The 22,811-nt window shown below is 45.9% G+C and overlaps 6 protein-coding genes across 6 annotated transcripts; 2 read left to right on the top strand and 4 right to left on the bottom strand.

Annotated features, from left to right (window-relative positions):
* Positions 1–1,015: 1,015 nt before the first annotated feature.
* L3040_008773 (uncharacterized protein) lies at positions 1,016–3,028 on the bottom strand (the record flags this gene model as incomplete). The annotated part of the gene is made up of 5 exons (XM_066157192.1): positions 1,016–1,472; positions 1,519–2,177; positions 2,225–2,371; positions 2,495–2,929; positions 2,984–3,028. The coding sequence occupies 5 exons, from the start codon at positions 3,026–3,028 to the stop codon at positions 1,016–1,018; spliced, it is 1,743 nt and encodes a 580-aa protein (XP_066010450.1).
* Positions 3,029–4,324: 1,296 nt separating this feature from the next.
* Positions 4,325–5,417, top strand: L3040_008772 (uncharacterized protein; the record flags this gene model as incomplete). The annotated part of the gene is made up of 5 exons (XM_066157191.1): positions 4,325–4,406; positions 4,466–4,569; positions 4,636–4,648; positions 4,702–4,724; positions 4,785–5,417. The coding sequence occupies 5 exons, from the start codon at positions 4,325–4,327 to the stop codon at positions 5,415–5,417; spliced, it is 855 nt and encodes a 284-aa protein (XP_066010449.1).
* Positions 5,418–7,839: 2,422 nt separating this feature from the next.
* Positions 7,840–8,691, bottom strand: L3040_008771 (uncharacterized protein; the record flags this gene model as incomplete). The annotated part of the gene is made up of 1 exon (XM_007290792.1): positions 7,840–8,691. One exon carries the CDS (start codon positions 8,689–8,691, stop codon positions 7,840–7,842), a length of 852 nt encoding a protein of 283 aa, XP_007290854.1.
* A 3,742-nt stretch (positions 8,692–12,433) lies between these two features.
* On the bottom strand, positions 12,434–13,972 carry L3040_008770 (uncharacterized protein; the record flags this gene model as incomplete). The annotated part of the gene is made up of 1 exon (XM_007290793.1): positions 12,434–13,972. One exon carries the CDS (start codon positions 13,970–13,972, stop codon positions 12,434–12,436), a length of 1,539 nt encoding a protein of 512 aa, XP_007290855.1.
* A 611-nt stretch (positions 13,973–14,583) lies between these two features.
* Positions 14,584–16,126, bottom strand: L3040_008769 (uncharacterized protein; the record flags this gene model as incomplete). Its single annotated transcript, XM_066157190.1, has 4 exons — positions 14,584–14,723; positions 14,772–15,100; positions 15,143–15,196; positions 15,243–16,126. The coding sequence occupies 4 exons, from the start codon at positions 16,124–16,126 to the stop codon at positions 14,584–14,586; spliced, it is 1,407 nt and encodes a 468-aa protein (XP_066010448.1).
* A 3,468-nt stretch (positions 16,127–19,594) lies between these two features.
* L3040_008768 (uncharacterized protein) lies at positions 19,595–20,796 on the top strand (the record flags this gene model as incomplete). Its single annotated transcript, XM_066157189.1, has 4 exons — positions 19,595–19,651; positions 19,768–19,873; positions 19,954–19,967; positions 20,017–20,796. 4 exons carry the CDS (start codon positions 19,595–19,597, stop codon positions 20,794–20,796), a joined length of 957 nt encoding a protein of 318 aa, XP_066010447.1.
* Between the last annotated feature and the right edge of the window lie 2,015 nt (positions 20,797–22,811).

Below are 22,811 nucleotides of genomic sequence, written 5' to 3'. Positions count from 1 at the left end.
TATCGGAAATAAAGCTTTCTATACTTAATTAAGCCTTTCTTAAAGTTAAAACTCTTACGATATGTCTTATATAAACTACTTGCGATCCGAACTACGCACGGAGACTTTACTTAATACTATACTAAGTTTTAGCATTACGACGCCAACTTAAAGTATGCTTGCGGCAAACGCAAGTCTTTTTTACATATAGCTTTCTGCCGATTCACGCAACGACGCTTCTTTTTTTAGCTTTATAAGACCCGACCGCGGACCTTTTCGAGCACGATTTCGAAAGCTTACGACTTCTTTAAAAGTCTTTTTAATAATCCGGCCGATTTTCAAGCCTTCTTGATTATTACGGAGTTCTATTTTAAGCATTATACTCGATAAAAGTGCTACTTTAGCTAATTGATACTGCTTTAGTAAAGAAAACGGGGTACGCTCCGCTTTACTTAAGCTATAAAAGCTCGTTAGATCAACCGCGTCACGAGACTAAGACTTTAAGATAGCGTAATGCGCTCTCGAAGGAATTCTCTCGAGCATTAGTATATTATATTAAGTTTTCTTTTAAAGTTTAAGCTTTCGTATTCACCTTTTCTTTTATACTCGGCTGACCTCGGTCCGGCTTTGATTCTTATCGCTACGCGACGTGAACAGCTCGCTTTTAACTGATTACAGCAGTTTATACATGCTCGACTCTCTCTTTTATAGTTTTCCTTTAATAAAAGGTTTCTTTTTATATGATCCATCTTATTTGTAAAAGAAAGGCGCATGCGATAGTAGCTTTCGCTATAACACTTTGAATTGCTTTTTAAGGCCTTTTTGTATGTAACTTCTTAGCTTAGCACGTCGCCGTACCTTATAGGAGGTCTTAAGGCGGCAGGCTTCGCTTGCTACCCGCCCGACGTAAATAAATACAACAACAACAACAACAACAACAACAGGACCGGATATAGAGATTTGATTCATTAGCTATTGCTCAAGCCCCAAGGGCATCTGATATCTGGTTTCATATCGTAAACTATCTTCCATTTCGTCAAGAATCCGAAAATTCAGTGTCCTCCGGGCCACTGCTTTCGAGCTCATCCTCTCCCTTCACCCTCAGCGAATCCAATATGCTATAAAATTCTAGCCTGGCTTCTTCAATAGCCTCCCTGCTCATAGGTGCCACACTCGTACTTTGACGTCCGCTCGAACCTTGTGAGACCAGATCCATGCAAGTCCTTGCTATGATAATCCCACTATCGGAAGACGAGGGCGTATTCGTGCAGTCCTGGTATAGGATGAGAGATGAGTTGGAGAGATGTATAGCCTGTCTTTCTAGGACCTCTCGGACTGCTTGGGTCAATCTTGATGGGGGTAAACGACTCTTGCTTAATCCCGGATCAGAACGCAGAGGGTGCATTATCCGCACAGTTGGCGGATGAGACGTCGTCTCGACCCTAACCGCCACCCAACCACGGCTGTCGATATCGATATGTGAAAATACAATCCTAAAACGTCATCAGCTGGTGCTCGGATAAGGGGTATGGATCCTACTCTTTTATTTGCGGGTCCCATTCGTAACCAGTTGGTTTGGGCTGGAAGATGTCTAGCGAATCGATGTAGACGATATCTTCGCACGGGGACGACACGGAATGGACAAGGAGGTCCATGATTTCGGGCTGCAACGAGGCCTCGGGTATGAGACTGAACATTGCCATTCTTGGTATCGAGACGTTGATGGACCCAACATCGAAACGGACATGGTCATGGCCTTCGGTGCGGAAGAGGATGTCCGGCAAGGAGGAATGCGTGTCGGTGTCGGATTCGAGCCACTCTTTCGCCGATCGATTTCCGAGCATGTTGGAGAATTTGCGTTCGAGGAGTTGACAGAAATGGTACCTTATCATCGAACTGTCGACGAAAGTCGGGAGGAGGAGGTCTTCTAGGTAGGGACCGAATTCGGCCAGAAATAGTCGCATGGATGGCATGTCCGCGTAGATACTGTAGACTTCTGTCATCATCTGGATGCGGGCCTTGCCCCATTTGGATAGGGTTGGGGCGCCAGGTCGTCTGAGTTTCTTTTCAGGCCGGTGGAGGATTTCGTAGGGGATGAGGAGGATTCCGAGGTGCTGCCACTGGAATAGCGTGAGGAGAAAGGCCTCACATGCCGTGCCAGTGGCGATGGCATCGGCAATCATGTCCGCGAGTTTAGGCTGCATTTAAGTCAGTTCCGATGGGATTGGCAGAAGATGGGACTTACGTCAGATTCGCCCTGCTGTTTTAAACGCTCGAGGTTGACCCATACGAACACCTTGATGGAGGTGGTGCGGTGGTTTCGGTTGGTGTTGAAGGCGCGAGCGTACGCATTCGCCAGGTGTTCGTACTCGTCGGCATCGAGGGAGTTTTTCTAGGTCTTATACTTGGCCGTCCATTTGATACACCATATGTCCCGTCGGATGAGGGACCATTTGCTTTCGGCCGAGGTGGAACGGATACCCCAAACAAGACGGGCCAGGTCTGGTTCTCCTACCGCCGTGATGCTGAAGCCTTGTTTATCGATGGAGTGATCGATGGTCTTGAACAGTTGCCAGATGCCCTTGAGAGAGGCCTGGAAGGTGAACTTTCCCGCGATCCAGTTGTGCTTGACAAAAATGGCGTCCTTCTGCTTTTGAGTTGGCTTGACCCTGGCTTCGGTACGGTCAATCAAGTACTGGAGGATGCTGCAATGCACGAAGGGAAGGGATGTTGACGGCGGTGCGACAGGCTTCTCGGTCTCTTGGGCCCGGGGGTTCGGAGGAACTCGGGGTGCATTTGGTCTCAGAGGAGCGGTACTTGCTGGTGTCGGCTGTTGGCTGAGGCTCGGTATGTGGCTGTCCGAACACCCTTCCACTTGCACAGTCTCTGGTCCTGTTAGAGATGCGCCAATCGGCGAGGTATCCATCTCGGCAAATGCATCCCCTTCCTGCTAAGACAGAGTTTCGTGATCAGGGGACCCCAGAGATTCAACCGGGTCTGGTACAGTGACTTGCCCTGCGGGAGCTGCGCCGGTGGGTAAGAGATCCATCTCGTCGGGTCCTTGCGCCTAGGGCTGAGACAGCGGATCATAATCAAAGGACCCCAAAGATTCAACTGAGTCTGGTACAGTGACTTGTCCTGCGAGAGCTGCGCCGGTGGGTAAGAGATCCATCTCGTCGGGTCCTGGCCCCTCTTGCTGTGACATCGTATCGTCATGAGGAGGGGGGGTCTGGGATTCCATCACAACTTCGTCTATTACGATGTTCCCGTTCTGAATTTCGTCGGGCTTGGGTGGGGCTAACAATCTGGGCTTCCTCTAGGTCACAAGGGGCATGAACACATCGAGGTCGATAGCGAGTCTCTTTCTGCTAGCTCTGGGCTTCGTGTCACTGGAACCTTCCGCCTTGGATTGACGACGCGGTTGTGTATTCTCCGATTTGGATGGTCGCTTGCTGCCGACCGCATTGGGGTTGCGCTTCGGACGAGATGCGCCTTTCGCTAGGAGCTGGATGCGGTATTGTTGCAAAGGCGCTTTTCAAATTATATCTCCGTAACTAGGACCGGTGCCGATGGTATAAGGAATCAAGGCAGATGGATTGTCAGAACTCTCAAGTGAATCGATGATTCTGTCCCGTGCGTGTAGGTAGTCGACGATCATAATGGACTGCCAATCCTGGACACGAAATCATAGGTTCCGAATAAAAAATGCTGGGGGCATGATCCGATGGGCTTTCTTTGTACTGGAGAGTAGGGGATGGGAGGATTCTGATATCCCCCTCTTGACGACGAGGAGTACTCTCGCTAGGATTATATCGGTGCGGATCTTGGCACCGGCTTGGATGGACGGGCTAGAGAATGTGCCACTTCAGATATTCAGATGTAATAGGATTTGCACGACGCTCAATCGCCGCATACAATAAATACGGGGGGCATGATCTTCTGCGAGCTGAGATGCTTCGATGCATAGGTCTCTTCCAGCTCGGAGGCTTCTAGGGTCGTACATGGACAAGCCTGGATACGTGAGGATTGAAGTAAAGTCACGGGACGGTATTCATAAGAAATGGGTAGCAAAGTGATTATACAATATGCATTGGAATTTCCAAGGACTATTAATAAGTCGTCAAAATGCGTTGATTTATCTTCAAATAGTATGTCCTTAACTGAATTCTTATCCTTATGGGAATCATTTCAGCACTAATTGAGTTCGGGACTGTAATGGCCTGAGGCCATCAGGCCTCACAGGCGCACGTGCGCGCTAAGAGGGTTCACAGATTTCTCCCACAAGGAGAAATTAAAAATATTTTCCTCTCCACACAACCTGCCCCCCACCTTCAAGTTCCCCTCCATGCAACGCGTCTCCCCCCCACCCCCACACCTCAAAGTAGGACCGGGGTTTCATGAAAATGCGTTGGTTTATTTTCAAAATGGTACGTCCTTGACTGAATTCTCTATTCATGAGAAGCATTCCAGTACTAATTAGCCTCAGGATCAAAGGAGTTTGGTTTCTTCCTTTCAAAAGTCGCGATAGGGCCATTGGAACCCAATCAGACGTGTTGGAGAATATGCGGAGAACGGATAGCGAACGGTCGAGTGCGTTGTTGGATGTGATCCAACAAACACTCACGAAAAATTCAAAGTCGCTACTAAAAATCGAAGTGGACCACGCCAGGTATATATCGAAACTCGAAGAGTGTGCCCAATTTGCTGAGGCCATGCGTTTAGCCGACGGGATCATCCAAGACGTGGTGAGGTTGAGATCTGATTTCAAGATACTCATTCCTAACCAAATACACTCACTCTCGAAGAACCTGGACGCCATGAAGAAGGGCATGATACAGATGTTGTTGGATTACAACATACAGCTTTTCAGACAGTCGAGTGACTTCGACTCCAAGATCAAGGACCTGGGCGCTACTCAAGAGTTTCGCCTGCATAGCGCTATTGTTGCGATAGCAACGTTGCTGAGTACCAAGGATGAGTCACAGAAAGCCGAGGAACTCAAAAGGATTGCTGGTTTCATTGAAGATGCGAAGGGGGGGGTGGGTGGTATGGACTTGGAGGTTATTGCGAGTTGGTATGACAATGCCGTGGAGGAAGATGATGGGGAAGGGGAGGAGATCGACGGGTCGCTGTTTAGTCAAGGGCGCAAGCGGCAACTCTCGGATCTGGCAGGCGACCAGGGAACTTCAAGGCAGAAGAGGGTCAGAAGCACACCTTCTGAGGGCATACAAGGGATAGAGGTTGAGGCGGAAAGGGATCCCAGTGGACGAGAAATGGCGGGTGCGCTGTCCAACGAGAATGAAAGGCGAGAAGAGTCTATTAGAGTTGAGCACGTACCGGAGGAGGGCCAGGGGCGTAGCGTTAATCAAATTCGGCTTGGAAACTCCTCAAAATCGGTCCCAGAGCAAGGCCTCGTCGGGGTCAGGCTCCTCTACTGATGCAGTGTGAGCTTCCAGAAAGCTTGAAGTCACAGATATTCGTGGAAGATAAGCGGACACCGAGCTGGAGGAGCATCAGCGTTCAGACAAACAAGGATCGGCCTATAATGTGGCTCTCACGAGATTGAAACCGGATAGTACATGGAACATTGGCTTCTATGGCCCAGAAGAAGAGGAGGGGTGTGTGAGTGGGTTGGCTGAGTGGTAGCAGAATATATGGTCCAATACCGATACTGCGTGTCCACAGTGCCTTCATCGATTGGACTCTAGGGATACAGACGCTGTGTGCTTTTATTTTATAGATAGCGAGACGGTTCGAGCGTTTATCTAGATAAAGCTGATCTTTAAATAGAGATTTTTAAGAGCTTACATTTGGGTAGGCATATCTTAGACTCAAGATAATGCCAGCGAATACTAAGAATTCTACCGTTTCACCTTTAGGTAATAGTCGTGCACTATAATGATTCTTTTGTACAAATGAATTGTTGCTTAGCTAAAGATTTGACTTAATATTATTCTAAGATATAGACAAAGTACTTTAGGATATTAATAAATCAAGTGACAATGATTGCAGCATATATCGGAAGATACTGTCAGGTTTAGATGCTCGAAGTTCGGAGGATTAAAGAAATTTATAATAGTGAGTATTAAGGCATCAATGGGGTTGATTTAACGGCACAGTGTATAGACTGAGAGGAAGCACATTCTAGCTTAAATTTGTTGTTGGATTTCTCTCATCTATAAGAAATTCATTCACAGAGCCTGTTTGGCTAAGTAGCGCATCTAGAGCAACAAGAGACCTGAAGCAATAGCAGATACGCGGCACAAAAGAAAATGAAGCTTAAAGTGAATTTATCAATACCGGTAGTGAATTTGCGTAGCAAAAACAAAAACGTAACGGGCTCTGAGTGCTGGGAGGATGCACTTTCCTTATACGACACGAACAGGGAAAAATTAAGGAGCTTTCCTAATTGGGAAGTCACGTGGACAGGTTCCAACGCACATTTAAGAAATGTTTTCCATCAATTCCTTTCTTCTTCCCTTTTAAAACCTCACGATGACAAGAACAATGTCGAGCCGTGCGAGAAAGACGAGGGCAAGCACGTATGCCGCAGCGAATGCCCAAACAGACCTCTCCTCGAATCAGACGCATTCCCTCAAAAGAAAATCGACGGAATTGTCCCCCGGCCCGGCGGGCCGGCGGTGACCTTTTATCAGCGCACAGCAATCGGGATAAGAAGGTACGCTTCGACATGGTCAATCCGGAGACCCCTCAGGAAGGCCCATACACCCCAGTTAGACGCGCTCTAGGAACGAACGACACACAATGCACCATAAGGACCTTGGTTGTAAAGTCATTTATAGAATTATCTATAGAATTATTTATAAGATCTTTTATAAAATCATTTATAAAATTAATTATAAAATTATTTATAGAATTATTTATAAAATCATTTATAAAATCATCTATAGGGCATCTATAAGGCATCTATAAAATCATTTATAAAATTATTTATAGAATCATTTATAGAATCATTTATAGAATCATTTATAGAATCATTTATAGAATCATTTATAAAGCATCTATAAAATCATTTATAGAATCATTTATAAAATCATTTATAAAATCATTTATAAAATCATTTATAAAATCATTAATAAAGCATCTATAAAATCGTTTATAAAATCGTTTAAAATCGTTTATAAAATTGTTTATAAAATCATTTATAAGGCATCTATAAAATCATTTATAAAATTATTTATAGAATCATTTATAGAATCATTTATAGAATCATTTATAGAATCATTTATAAAGCATCTATAAAATCATTTATAGAATCATTTATAAAATCATTTATAAAATCATTTATAAAATCATTTATAAAATCATTTATAAAATCATTAATAAGGCATCTATAAAATCGTTTATAAAATCGTTTAAAATCGTTTATAAAATTGTTTATAAAATCATTTATAAGGTATCTATAAGGCATTTATAAAATCATTTATAAAATTATTTATAAAATCATTTATAAAATCATTTATAAAGCATTTATAAAATCATTTATAAGGCATTTATAAAATCATTAATAAAATCATCTATAAGACATCTATAAGATATCTATAAAAACATTAATATAATTATAACCTTAATAAAATTATTTATAAAATCATTTGTAATATTCTTATCTTCTCGATGGATAAATCCCTGAAGCTCTTCCATCGTTGTGCATTAGCTTCGGTGCGTATAATTAAGGCTATAAGATGGATATGTCAATACCAAAGCGATAAGATTCGAAAGGATGGAAGGGGCAGCCTCACTTTCTAGTAGACGAACCACGTAGTGGTAATATGCATCAGAGGTGCATCTTTTATGCTCTTCCAAATCGTCTCAATCCCGATCGGTCTCTTTTTCTCGCGTTTATGGCCATAAGCGATCTGGTGGAGGCTCGAGCAACTCCAACATGCCAATCATGTCGGAAATCCGGTTTGGGAATAGGATGGCGGTAAAGGTGGTCCTTTTCCTTGCCTTCAGAGCGACGAAAGCGGCACCCCATGTGCCGCTGACCCCTTTCTTCAGCTGATCCGCTTCGTCGACGAGCAGAAATTCAAAGACATTCGCGAGAGATGTGCTTCTGTCGTATGCTGGATTCAGCGAGTACTCATTCAGGTTGGCATCGTACATCCACGGTGCGGGATGATTCGTGGAGAAGTATGTGAACGTCGTGAGGAAGAGGTGAGGGTTGTCTGGCTCATAGAGGTCAAATCGGCCACCCGGGGCAAAGTCTTGAGCGCGGATAGGGTCTGGATCCGCAGCATTATAGTAACGCTCGAATTTTAGAGCTGGGGCCCATCTCTGCAGCTCGGACACCAATTGTGAGCAGACATTCAGCGGGACTGCCAACAGGATCGCACTCGATTGGAACCGATTCCCCTCTGCGACAGAGTGGGCGCGACCCTCTTTGTCCAGTTGTTCTAGGTATAGGATGATCCCGATTGCAATACCCGTCTTCCCCGAACCGCAGAAGTCTGCAATGAGCTGTCCCATCATGGTTGGATTGTGATCCTCAGAGAACCTGCGCACTGTCCAGCCGATGCCCGTTACTTGACCGGGCGTCAAGATCAGGTCAGGTGACATGGCTTCGAAGCGAGGTCTGTTGTGATCGAACCCCAGTTCTTCGCATATGGTCGAGTATTCGAGGCATTGAAAAACAGCGTTGGAAAACTCATTAGCGATTTCGGCTTGGAGCTCAAACCACCTAGAGGTTGACATGGAGGGATCTTGCGAATGGTCATGATTGATGGCATGAGATGCATCGACTCTTGTGCTTTGTTAGAAGGCGGTAGTCGTCGGCTATAGACGTGAGACTTGTCTTATGATATCGCGTAGCTTCTGTCGCTGTGTGTTCCGGATAAGCTGTCGGTATTCAATTCCAGTCTCCGTTGTCTGCCTGATGAAATCGTCTGGGAACTCGAAGCCGGGCGGGTAATCGATGGCATCTGGATTGAGTTCGGCATTGAGGCGCTCAGGGGCCGGCTTCCAACTGGTCCTGCGCTTATTTTCTTTCCATAATCCTTTACTATATTCAACGCTTAGCAAGAATTGGAGAAGAGTGAGAGCACCTTGGATCTTTTCCATGGTAAAGGTATCGAACTCGAATCTAGGGCTGATTGTGGCCCTAAGACGAACAATCCGAAAGCAAGCGAAGGTCCAAATCTCGGCAATGTTGAATTCATCCTAAACATCGCTTTCCACAATTAGACTGCATTTGGCCTCATCCGTGCGTGTAGCTTGCTCTACTAATCTGCACTTGTTATCCTTGAAAAATTGCTAAATGTCGAGAGGGTTATCAAAATCGTCGAGAGCGGCGATCTGACTTTGTAAGGCGTCTCTGTACGAGCTGAATAGGCGGAAGATATGGAAAACAGCCCCTCCTGAAATCCTGCTCCAGCCTTCATCATTTTCAGGGATTCGTAGTTTTCGCAAGAGCTCCTGACGAGTACCAACCTTGCCAGTAGGCGGGCTGGATTTCCTATACAACAGTAAGCAAAGCGATGCAGTCGTCGATAGAGAGACGTACTTGGGTAGCATTCTGCTTTGACTTTGTGCGAAGACAAAGTTGGGAAGATGGTAGGTTGTAAGAGGGAAGACAATTGAGACAGGAAGACGAGTGTTTTTTGTAGGAAAGATGGTAGGTTGTAAGAGAGAAGATGACTAAGACGGGAAGAGGAGTGTGTTTTGTAGGAAAGATGGTAGGTTATAGGAGAGAAGAAGATTGAGACGGGAAGACGAGTTTGTTGTAGGAAAGATGGTAGGTTGTAGGAGGGAAGATGATTGAGACAGGAAGACGAGTGTGTTTTGTAGGAAAGATGGTAGGTTGTAAGAGAAAAGATGATTGAGACGGGAAGAGGAGTGTGTTTTGTAGGAAAGATGGTAGGTTGTAGGAGAGAAGAAGATTGAGACGGGAAGACGAGTGTGTTGTAGGAAAGATGGTAGGTTGTAGGAGGGAAGACAATTGAGACGGGAAGACGGGTGGGTGCTGACCTTACATCTCAGAAAGATGTAGTGGGTATTTCCACGCATGGAGGTTCCTTCCTCGTCTTAGCCGCTCAATGGAAGTGTATTGTTATAAGTCGTAAATGTGTTACGGAAACAAGAGAAGGCTTCACCTTTGAGACACCGAGCTACGAGGAATTCACCTTGGAGGCACGAAGCTTCGAAACTGCAAATCTGCTGAAGACTGCATGTTACAAAAATCGGTCATCTTAGGATATAATAAAGTAAAAGCTTCAAGTTGTTAGCTCAATAAATAATGCGTGGATAAAATTTGAGAAAAATGATAAGACGCTGTGTGACCCTCTAGCTCCTAACGGTAGGATTCAATTTCGCATCAACACTTATAGAGTTGATAGGATGAACTCTACACAGCTGTTATTATTCACTAGAGTTAGTTAGAGCAGGAATTTGGAACAATAGAACTGACTACTGCCCCATAATCGATACAATAAACACCGATTGATGAACAAATTTCAAGAAGGATTAACCCTTAGTTCTGATGCGAAAAGGAATCTTGTGCATGAGCAATTAGCTGATGCTGTGTGCATATATCCGCTATGATGGGCATGAGTTTCAAATCAAATCCGTATATTCGATAGGGTTGATTAAGTATGGTAGCTAAAGGAGGAACGATTCATCATTATTCCTGTCGGAAGAGGATATCCAAGGCCGCCTTAATCTCATCACGACGCCCTGGTTTGGTATTCATCTCCATGTAAACATGCCCGAATAGATCTATGTAGTTTCTTTTTCTGGTAGACCGCAGAAATTTCTCAAAATCGGCCTTTCGGCGACTGGAAAAGGCGTTCCGCAAGTTCTGTGAGAATTGGGCAACATCTGAACTTGAGGCTATGCTTCTGGGTCTTCTCCTGGAACGTGGGATTGACTGTGACGCATCGCTACTGGTGATCGCTGGATAAATTTTGTCCCAGATCGCTTTGTGCCTGCCTTCTGCCTGTAAGATGGAAAAGATAGAGTGTGACAGTGTAGCGGTCGGCTCGCAATCGAAATGCAGAAGTTGATCTGCTGATTGGAAAAATTTCTCCAGGTCTTTGAGGTCAAATTCAATTTGAGCCATCTGCCACGCAATTTAAAAGGCGATTGTCGTTATAAAGAGTTATGGTTTCCGGTTTGATGCTGATAGCTGGCTCTCGGAGTAAGATCATCAAAATGAAAGATAGGTGGTAAGTAGAGATCAGCACAGTTTTTTGAGCATAACAGTAGAAACTGAACAGCCGGGCCACGTTCAATTGAACACTCGAGTTCGAAATGGCTGGGAATTGCATCTGAAAATTGACCAATCTCAGGCGGGCCTCTCTGCTATGTGAGAGAAGATTGAGACACTCGCGGGGGACCAGATGTCTTGCTAGTTGCCCCAGATTTTCAATCTCTCGCAGCTCCCGGTTCTTGAGCACATATGCGCAAATCCTCTATCAGAAGATAATGCACGCACATCGGGCGGCCCGAAAACATCTACAGCGAGATATTCTTTGCAGCGTTTGATGACGGTCTCCGATATTTCCCTGCTGAGCTTGGATGACATTGGAGATTCCGGTGTAGACCATTGGCTTTTCTTCTTATTGATCAAGCTCCTGCTTGGGGTTTTGCGCTGGTAGATAACTCCTTCGTAAAAGAATTTGGTCTCCTGGGAAACCCCAGATAGACTGCTGTCAACCAGAAAAAGGCGTTCGTGCTGGTTGCAGGCAGATGTACTGACTGCCATCAAATATGCTGGGTGCCATACCAGAGGAAATTCTAGTAAGGGAACGACCCCGCCGTTTTGTATGGCATATGATGTTGCGAGAGTGGCGCCGTCACTCTCGATATCGATATCTTCGGGATGTACTGGACTACTCTCTCAATCTGTGATGTCCATTGGCCATGCGGGGGAGATTGAGCCACCAGGATGCCTCACTGGCACTATGCCCTAATGAAAGTTAGATGATTTAAAACAGCGTGTTGGAGTGGTGACTTACAGCAGCGCGAACTATGGATGAGCTCTAGTGTACTATGGATAAGCTACCCTCTCAAGGAATAGCAGTCAATGGCAGAGAGAAAATAGGAAGGTGGGAAATGTGAAGGAGGGAGGAGTGAATATCACACAAGATGTAAAAGAAGGGTGAGAGAAGTCGTGAAGGAGAAGAAAGTATTGTTGGTGTAGAAGAAAGGAGAGGGCGAGGAGTTGGGGAGAAATTAGAAGGTGTGTAGGGATATAAGAGGGCGCAGATTTCTGAGAAATGAGAAGATTTAGGCGGTGAATTTCATCTTGTTGTGAGGAAGGAGTGGTAGGGATGGGATATTTTGTTGTAATAGAAATAGGGATAGGAATGGGAAAAATATTCGAGTGAATAGGAAGCTAGTGTGGGAGAGCGAGTTGAGAATACTCAATTGCAGGATAGATTGTAAGAATCATAATTGACAGAGAGGGAGGTGAGCTGAATGGTGTGATATTGCATAATTAGGTTGCACTGGCCTTCTCTAGAAGAAGGTAGTTTTCGTATGACTCTCGGATTTCATGTGCGTAGTAGGGAGTCAGAAAGTCGTCTTCCTCATCGGTTGTGACTTCAAACCACGGCACATTATGCGTAGAGACTGGGCGAGCATATCCCTTGGCACATGGTCCTCCTTCATAGCGCCAAAGAAATTCCAGTCCTCTTTCAGAGAACCAACATTTCTTTTGATGAGTGACCCAGATGAACTCTGAAGCCAAGCGAGGACTTGAGCCGCTCGCACAGCGGAGGATAACCATCTGCTCGTTGATCGACTTTTTAATGGAAAGGACGAGCGAACGGTACCCAGCGAGCCCTTCGCCTTCAAGGAATTCCTTGGTACACGGGAGGTTCAACAGCGAGAGGAAGTCTCTGGGCTGCTTCGACGTGAGTTCTTGGACATACTGCTGAGCTCCCTGCCGCAGTTGAGGTGGGATGTGCACAAAGGACGGGTCCATATCGCTACCATGTGACATCAACCAGAAAAAGGCAATCCTGGTTAAACTGTCCCAGTCCGTGTATGGCTTCCCGAGATCACCACGGCCAACTTGCGTGTAGATTCCGGATACAAAGCGCGTGATTTCCGGGCACCGTTGCTTCAGGTTGGCGATAAGCATGAAAAGGGCCGGACGTCCGAGACCAACGAGCACGACATTTCCGACGATTTCGTCGATGAATTCATAGAGGTTTTGGCCATCGGAATGGGACATGGAGAAGGTGATCTCAGGCAACCGCGCAGTCAGCCATAGAATATCGTTGACATAGATTTCGCTTAAGGGGAATGCTTTATCGTGATGGCAGGTGATGGACTCGGCGGTAAGCATCTGGAGGTACATCGACGAGAATGGTCGTATAGGCTTAGATGGCTTGTCGTCAAAATCATCGGCCAAGGCAAGCGCGTACTTCGGCTGTAGTATGATTTCGGCCCGAGCCTCTGAAGGGCGGCAGTACTTGTCCATACATTCACGGACTCGGTTTGAGACCGGGGCGAGTGACTCTTCCGTTAACCACGGTCCACATTCGTGTGCCTTCAGGATTGCAGCAAATGCCCAGAGGGACTTTCTCTGTTCTCGATCCAATGATCCTTTGCAGCTAGAAAGTTGTGCCCGAAGTTCCCTCACGATTGTATCTTCTTGTTCGTCGTCACTCGAATCAGGTATTTCCGATGGAATCGATGCCTTTGCGAAGCCAGTATCGGAGGATGGGTTTGTCGTGGCAAGACGTGGGCTTCTGGAGTGCCGTGCTGTTGTACCGGAGGTGGATGATGTTGCCGGGATAGATTGTGTCGAGGTGGAACCAGCAGTGTCTATCATTGGGGTAGCTGGTTTTGATGGGGTGAGGGTATTCGCAGGAGGGAGTTGCTCAAACTCCTTGATTTTGCCTTCCAATTGCTCAATGTGCGCTCCAGTGGCTCGCAACAGGTCAATGACGACAGCTTCCGACCAGACCGTGACTTCGGAAGCCCCTTGGAGATATCTCGAGTATGCTTGCACAAGGTCCGGAGACATTGTCAGCTTGGGCGGATGAGTGCCTGGAGGGTGTGTTCTGGGTCTCAGAATGGAGGATCCCGAGTGTTATGGAATTAAGGAAGTAAGTAAAGTGAGTTGAGGTAAATGGCAAGCAGCTTATGTTCTAGAATTCAATCACGTTATTTGCCATTTTAAGATCCTGCCACCCGTCACCACGCCCACTTTTAACTGGCCAATCAATTCCATTCGCTTAAAAAGTTTATTTGTAAGGGAAGGAGCTCCCAGGAAATACAATGCTCGCAAGCTCGCTTCGATCACCACGCAGATTTCTCATGACGCGGATTAATTCTCGGAACTCAACATCAATACCATCATCTTCCTCTTCAATGGTCTTGCTGCAATGCAATGAAAATCGAGAGACGCGGCGCTATTTATTGCAGCATCCACGTTGATAGTCAGATCGATAATACTCGAGGTATCCTTGAACATGTCGTGTGTTGATCAGGGACAAGACCAAGAGTTGAAGCTCAGCATAAGCTGAACGACTGGACTCCAAGGTGAAAGGGCCGATGTATTGGCTAGAAGATAGAAGCTATCGAGGAAGGAGATGGCTCCCCAACTAACTGGTCCGTGCTCTAACCCCCCCCCCTTCACGTGATCTGACCCCACGACAGCATATGAGCAGGATGTTTAGCAAGCTCGCTTAGATGCACGTGATATATACATGGATGAAGTGGTCCATTATTCTGCCATAGACTCGAGTTTAAAAAGGAGCGTCGCATGGCCTGACCTGCTTCTGTTAGTTGACAATGCCGTAGCTGGGTAATAACTCACTTACACTTGACTACGAGTTCCTTCTGTGCTTCGTTCAATTTCTGTTTGGCCTCCGCGTTCTCCTTTCTGAGCTGAAGCAATTCCGTGAGCTCGGAACCCTCGTCGCGGAAGGCGCGAAGAAACTTGTCCATCTCCAGGCGTTTGTGGATTGCGGCAGCGTTAGATAGAAACACGTCCTGCTTGATCAATCCAGTGACCGCAGTCTTCCACATATTGTCGCTGGCCGCAGCTCTCAAGGAGGTGTCCATTCCTCCTCCTCCAGCGGCTGTAGAATTGAGACCGCCCCACTGGACGTAAGATCCATCGAGGATGGATATGGTATGCTCGCCGACACTCGCGTGATCTTCGTCAAGAATTTATATCAGGTTTTGAGACCGCATCGAGTATCCTTCGCCTCGGGTGGCCATGTCGAGACATGTTTCGAAAAGGCTTGTGATCCGTCAGCATAGCAAAATATCCAAAGAACGTTACTTACTTCTTGACTCGAGAATCCGTGCCGTAGTGGGAACTGTGCTGCTGCTTTCGCCTGGCGGGTTTCCGTGAGTACCCGACTGATGTAGGAGTCCACAAGAGGGTCTGGTCTTTGCTACCCATATACAAAGGGCCATTTGCGAGTTGACGAGTGCGACTTTCGATGGCAGAACAGAAAGATTCTATGCTGATTCCATTTCGGATAGTTGCACGGAATCGTCGGGGGTGAGGAATGAGGGATTTGTCTTTTGCCTGCAACCATGTTTTCTGTTGGGCCTGTGTTGGGGTCCATCCAGTCTCTTCGGAAGAAAAAGAATAGCCTTTGTGGTTGTCAATCTTCAGCGCCTCGTCGTCAAGTGCTTTCCATCCTGCGTCGCCACTCGGAAGAATAGTTCCATAATTTCGCATGGCAGTAACGCACGACTCAATATTGGCAATGGTTGGTGGGAGGCCTGATTTGTTGCAGGCAGCCATGAGGTATATTACCGGAAGCTCCTCTTCGATCCCACCAATGCCGAATGCTGGGGTATAGTGCTGTGCTGGAAGTTTGTAGGAGGCCGCAAGTCGGGGATCGAAAAGCTTATGAGATTCGCCATTAATCAGTGCCGTTATCGTCGAAGGAGCTAGAGAGCATAAGATGGTCATGATCTTGGGAAGCACGTCCGATCTCGAACCAAATGAGCCAACGGCGGTATTGCAGTGAGCATTATGGGCGTCAAGAACAGCGAGTGCGAGGTAGAAAATACCCTTCTCGCTCGCATCTTGCAACTCTGATTTGTATGCTGGTATGCCTCTTGCCTGACAGCGGGCTGCGCTGTCCGTGGAATCTGCCTTCGGTCGGGGGAGAAAGGTTAACAGACGTAGATCTGCATCTGTTGATGATGCCATTGGATTGTTGTGGTATTTCGGTTTGCTTTCGGGATCTTGGAGGTCTTGCAAAGACGGTAGAAGGAATAGTGGGTGAGGTGATGTGGGGGTAAGTGGTAAAGTAAGTATGACCAGGGATGGATAGAGGATATAGAAAGAACTCTGATCACGTGAACGGAGAAAAACTGCTGCGTGAGATGGAAAAGTTGATGTAAGTAAGTGGTCGCGCCAATCTCGGAAGAAATTCCATTGCATTTAGTTATTGTTTATGTATCTGCATATGCACGTCTTGAAATCATGTGCAGTATCCATCCGGGGCCTCCATCGGCTCCATCATAGTATGGACAAACATGCCAGAAGCCTCGCTCTTTCGTTTTTGGCCCATTTAGGTCCTTTAGATGTCGCGGGCTGGATTCTTTCATCAAGTAGCAAGGAGCCCTAGTATCTCGTAGGAGGTGGTAGTGTTTCAAAACCACTGATATCTTGACCAGGTCGGCATTGAGATAAACGAACTGTGTAGAATCGTTAAGATTGGCGAGTAATTCAGTGCTCACCCCTTGATACATAGGCACGATAACGCTAGGTTGTGTTAGCATTCTGTATTGGATATGGATGGATGGATGGATTTTGCTTACTTTCTGATCTGGATATGGGCTTGAAGGGTATTGAGAGGGAGGAGTTCTTAGGGTATAGGGGTCTTGTGTTCAAGGTGCTGCCAAATCAAAGGACTCGATATGAGAGAATATTGAGGGACCACAAGAAGCTGAGTTATGGCTTCAAAGATGTTGATGGTGATGGGTCCGGTACGTTCGTTGGGTCTGTGACTACGATAAGTCCGACCCAGCAATCCAAGATGCACTGGAAAAAAGACTGGACCAGCAAATTGGACAGAACTTTGAAGGGTTGCGACTTTCAGGCTGGACACCTTTCAACGAAAATTCCGACGGCAAAAGGTTAGATTCGCAACTGCAATCCAACACTGACGAAGCCTGTGTTATCATCCATAATACTGATCAAGCCGTTTCGGCTCCGCCGCTATTGCAGTTGCACCTCTCGTTTCTAGTCAAATTGCACCTTCAAAAGTAGCAGAATTCTCATCAATTTCCGTCAGGGGCTTTGTCATCGAAATATTGCTCAACGAGACGGATATCGGCAGCTTACGTTGAAGTGATGAAATCTATATCGGTAAGACCCAAAGGACGATCAAATAGTAGTGACGATTCCAGAGTCGGATCCTAGAAAGATGGCCGAATGAACGAGAGTTTCTCCGTTAGATGAAGTCGTTGTTGTTTTTGTTGTATTTATTAACGTCGGACGGGTGGCAGGGGACCCTGCCGCCCTGGGACCTCCCATGGGGTACGACGACGTGCTAGGCTCAGGAGCTGCATACAAGACAGCCTTAGAAAGCAGTTCAAGCTTTTATAGCAACGGCTGTCATCAACTGCGCCCGTTCCTTACAAATAGGATGGATCGCAGCGAGAGAGAAAACTCTCGTCAAGGAAAGAAAACCATAGAAGCAAGGCAGAGGCTGCCGCGGATGAAGTCGTTGGAAGACGGTATGGACGGCTACTTCAAGCGCGAAGGCCCGTCTAGGCTTGACAAATTGGATTTCGATACAGGTTCGAACGTACCATAACTGGTCTTGGGATGCCAAGATCTCCATGGTTTCGTGAACCTGATCGTAGTAGAGAGTTCGAGTTTCGTAGTAGCGGTTATGTCTTGAAACAGCGCAAAGAGATTGTGACCATTGCGGAAGGTAGGAAAAATCGGACATTTCCGATGCTCCTTGACCACGCTGTGAGATACTGGTCAACTTGGGCTGCAAGTGTATGTCGATCCGGCATGTCTAGCAACAGCTCGCAGGAGCTTCTGATAGGTAATGCATTGAGTTGTGATCGAGAAAGTTGGAGTCATCCCCAATCCCCCCTCCCCAGCAGATCCGGCGTCTTCTAGATCATCTGCCGAAATGTATTCTTCTGGATTGAATTCAGGGTCACCAGTCGTATTCTCTTCTTCGGATTAAGAGTTCATTTCTTCAGACTCATTGTATAGCCATGATGGATATCCGGGAACCCAGATGCATCGGTATCTGAAAGCTCTTAAGAGTCGGACTCTCGGTCTTCAGACGCAGTTGTATCTTCTGTATCGGTGTCTTCTTCATTTTCTCCCAAACCAATATCTTCCGAATCAGAAGGGTTTGGTGTAGATGGATATAGATTTTCCAGGATCTGCGGATGCGTTAGCGAATGATCCGTATATGTGAATGTGATATGAAGTGTATGAGAGTATTACGGTGATGTGATCATCCAAAAGTCTGGAGAATTATCAGAGCCCTTTGATGTTCGAAGTCCTTGTATTGGTAGACTGTTTATAGACTGTTTGCGTGTCTTCGGAAGCATGGGATGTGAACTATAACAACACAGAAGTACCGCGAGTAGAGTCGGACCTGGCATAGGCTGAGTAAGGAGAATATTGGAGTCGAATGATCTGCTGGAATTATGGCGATAGCCAAGAGGAGATGGTTTCAGTTCACCTCTCTCTAGAGTACTCACAGCGACCCCTGCCCAAAATCTATATTTCTTTTCCTTGCTTGCTGTTCACTTATAATATTCACTAAGCTGCTTGTATATCGGCCCTTGCCCCAAAAGAAGATCAGATAATTTAGCTGCTTTTGAACTAGCTCGCTCACGAGTAGTATTTAACTACCACCCTTCTCGTTTTCTTCTCTTCTCCTTCTTCTCTCAACATCATACACAGACGGAACCTTCATCTTTTCTTCAAACACTTTCGTCTCTTCCTCTTCCTCTTCTACAAACCTCAATTCTTCTTCGACAGTCATCCCTCTTCCAATTCTCTCATACATACACTTTCTCTCTAACAACATGCCCACACAGACATGCCCTCCAACCAAGGTATATCCTCTTCTTCTTCTCTACCTTCAACCTTCTTCAAACTTTTGTCTTTTCTATCTCCTTTACAGTCTTCCGATTCATCTTCTTCCTTCGATTCAATTTCTTCTCGATCTCTTCCCTCACTCTTCCAACACATATACAGACGTGGTCTCCAACCAAGGTATATCCAATTCTTCCTCTTCTTCTCCCCTTCATACCCTCTCCTCAACACATTTACCCCCTCTTCGTCTCTCTTCACCAATCATATTTCTCACTTGTCATATTCTTTTCTACAACTTCCCTTCGTCCTCTTTTATTTTCATATACTCTCTTTTTTTTCGTGCATGTTCTCCTCTTCTCCTTCATTTCCTCATTGCCTTCTATTCATACATATTGATACGAGGGCCTTAAATTCAGACTCTGAGATTTCTAATCAGATCCCACACATCACACAGAAGTCAAGACCGAAGAACTACCGTTGAAGATAGATTCTACGGTCCTAAAAGTCTGCGTATGTACCACCCTGTATTATGCGAACATTTCTGACATTCAGCAGCCGTCCGAAGACACACAACAGCCTGATTCTACCCCCAGAGCAATGAAGCTCTACATAACATTTCTGAGCGGACGACCACGAAACTCGAAGACAGAGTACGTATTCCAGAGATGATCACTCAACAACCTCAACTCGGTGCTTGGACGACCTGATCTCCAGGTAGTCTCCCACCACCCCTGAATACAGAATAATTCTAACGGACTCAATCCATTCAGGCATCTCAGCGGTCGCTCGTCAACTTCACCCTCGAAGCGCAATCGCTACCTTCTGACAAGGCCGCGAAGAGATACCAGGATACCTTGAATAAGATCAGAGATTTGGGTAGGAGCTCCGAGCTTGTGGACCGCACTTCTTCACACGGCTTCATCTTTGGCCATCAATTCCGATCCAAAGTTGTGCAGTCCCGAATGACCCGGTACGTCGTATTCCACTAAAACAAAAATCACGTACTTACTGTCTTCCAGGAATCGTACCCAATTGCGATCCAGGAGACCAACCAGCCCCATATGGGATACATTTCGGAGGTCATCCCTACCATAATTGCGAGCCTAAAATCGCACCACCTTGCATTTACACCATTCTTCTCGCATGATCTGGAAAGTCATTTGGGTCTTCCCAATGGAGAAGCCGTTTTTCCCGACTACGTTGCCACGGTCTCAGGTGTCACACCTCTGCTAACCATGATCAAACTCGCACACCATCTTTCCCGACTAGCCATTGGCATTACGAAAAACAAGAGGGCTGCCATAGGTTCAATAAACCCTGGGGACGTCACCTCTGTTTCCGGGGACTCGTCAGAAGACTACAAACCAAAACTGTCTATCATAGCCATCGAGATCGAGATCGAAAACGGAAAGGCGCTTTTCTGTAGTTCGGGTTCAATTGGCACCATCGATCCTGATCTCGGGCTCAGGCACAATAGCACCAACGTGCTTTTCTCGTTATTCAAGGCCGGGTTTCAGGAGAGGTACAAGAGGGTCACAAAACTCATTCCAGACATCAACAACGCAAGAGCTCTTGCGTATATCAAGGCGAAAAACGGCACACGCGTTCTCTATGACCATCACCGGATCGAAAAAATGCTGGATACTCTTGGCCATTGGTCTGTATTTGGGATTAGTGCAGACGAGTCTGCTTCCCAAGAAAATCTTCCTACGTTGCGGATCGAAATGTTCGATTTCTTCCCTCGCCACATCTCTCTTAAAGTCTTAAAGAGCCTTTTGAAAGCAGTCCATTACTCCTAGAGAGCCTTTTCGACGGCAGTATTCAGTTTACACAATCGATAATCGATATCCTGCGATACAAGTGCAACCCGAACACTCCTTCTAAATTCAAGGATATCAGCACACAGGTCTACTTGATGTCATTCAAAAGCAACCGAGGACCCGCTAGCGAACTACTGAACAACATTGGAAAATGCTTTACTCGATATTTCTATTCCAATGTCATTACCTGCGACTTGGATACACTTGAACGATGTGATCGGCGTAGCCGCCTTTTCAAGCACTTAGCCCGCATACTCTGCCTTGCCTCTTCGGCTTTCTACTTTGCTAGGGTCTTCTCTTTCTGTAATCCATCTTATCCGTAAGGGAAAGGCGCAGTTGATTGTAGCCGCAATACTCTACTTTGAAATGCTTTCTAAAGCAGTCTTGTATGTAAATCTTTAGCTTAGCACGTCGCCGTATCTTATAAGAGGTCCCAGGGCGGCAGGCTTCGCCTGCTACCCGCCCGACGCAAGCCAAATGAATAGGGTGATCGGAGAAAGAGGCTTCAGCAGGAAAGTCACGAGATGGGAATTAAGGAGCGTCAAGTTTCTCATACATTTCCTCCATTTTCGATAGACAGAATCTTGATTCTCCGGATCGTAGCTTAGGAACCCATCAGCACGATTTCATTTGCTAAGGAACTTCTGTCCTTTTTTTTTTTCTTTTTTTTTTTTTTTTTTTTTTTCAGAAGTTGTAAGTAATTTCAAGTGTCCGAAATACAAAACTCGTCATGGCCAGACATATTAATACGGATAAGACCCTGCCTGAAATATACATACATACATACCGGAATATTCTTTCACAATCATCATACCTCTTCCTTACCTATAATTGATAGAGCCATTTTCCTTCCTTTCATCTAATAATCCATCCTAAATGTACAAATATATCTACCTATCCTGCGAAGTATTATTCATATCTAAAAGTATAAACTGGTTATGCTCGCGTATATTCACTTCAATTTACTACGTCCCAGGCGTAAGTATCACCCCTCGAGGGTAGGGTAACCAGGGGGGTGAAAGTGGAAACTAAACTTTTGAGGCACCCTCGAAGGGTAGGTAATACGTAGTACTTAGGCCTGTACCGTGGTAAATATGTTCTCGGGGTTTATAATAGAGCCTTGTATACCGAGGCGTCTATCTGTCTGTTTGAGTACGGAGTAGCCTCAAGAAGAAGATATGGCAGCCGCGTAGGTGTGCTTTCAATATTATTGCTTTTGTCTCCTTTCTCGTTCTTTACCTCCGCACGCTCTTTGGCTTCCTCCGCAGGCTCGATGGCTTCTTCGGCACGCCTGCGCTCCTGTTCTTATCTTCTTGTCTCCTTCTTATCGCAATCGACGCTCTTCTAGGAACAACCTTTCTGAGCGTTCGAAATTCGCAGTTACCGATTCTTGCCTTAACGACATTTCGTAGATATAACTTTATTACTGTATCAGGTGAAAGTCTTTTTTTGGCAAAGGAGAAGACAGATAGACTCTAATACCTACTTAGCACTGTACTTAGCACTGTGAAGGAATATAAGCTTACTCGCTGGCTAAGCACACCTAGCATGAACCTTATGCGCCGCCGATTATTTCCTATGCCTGGCCTGGGCCATAATTAGAGTTGTTTTTTGCATCCCTTACCCCCAGACTCAATACACTCGATCGGAATATAAAATTTTCTGGGCAACAGTCATTCACACTAGCCTGATATCAGTTGCTACGATGCCAAAACTCGTTATTCGGACTAGCTTCTTCAAAAACGTTCTCCTCCATCATGAAAATAAGCGGTGGATTATTGACAAACAAGGTGTTCGTTGATGCGAGTACGATAGACCCGTAAGTGTATTGTATTATGTTTAGGGAACCTAAGCTAAGAACTACAAGATTCACCAGCCTGGTTTCTACAAGTGCCTCAGAACTAGGGTTCAAATCTGGGTGTCGACGATTAAACAAGTAGGCAAAAAAGATCCTGATACTATGGATTCTGAATACACACTCCCGCTGGATTTGC

This window comes from Drepanopeziza brunnea (genome assembly GCF_022702325.1).
Source record: "Drepanopeziza brunnea f. sp. 'multigermtubi' strain 214-2 chromosome Unknown ctg16, whole genome shotgun sequence".
In the NCBI taxonomy this organism is placed as follows: domain Eukaryota; kingdom Fungi; phylum Ascomycota; class Leotiomycetes; order Helotiales; family Drepanopezizaceae; genus Drepanopeziza; species Drepanopeziza brunnea.
The sequence above is the reverse complement of the archived record's forward strand: the minus strand, read 5'-3'. Positions and strand labels throughout refer to the sequence as shown.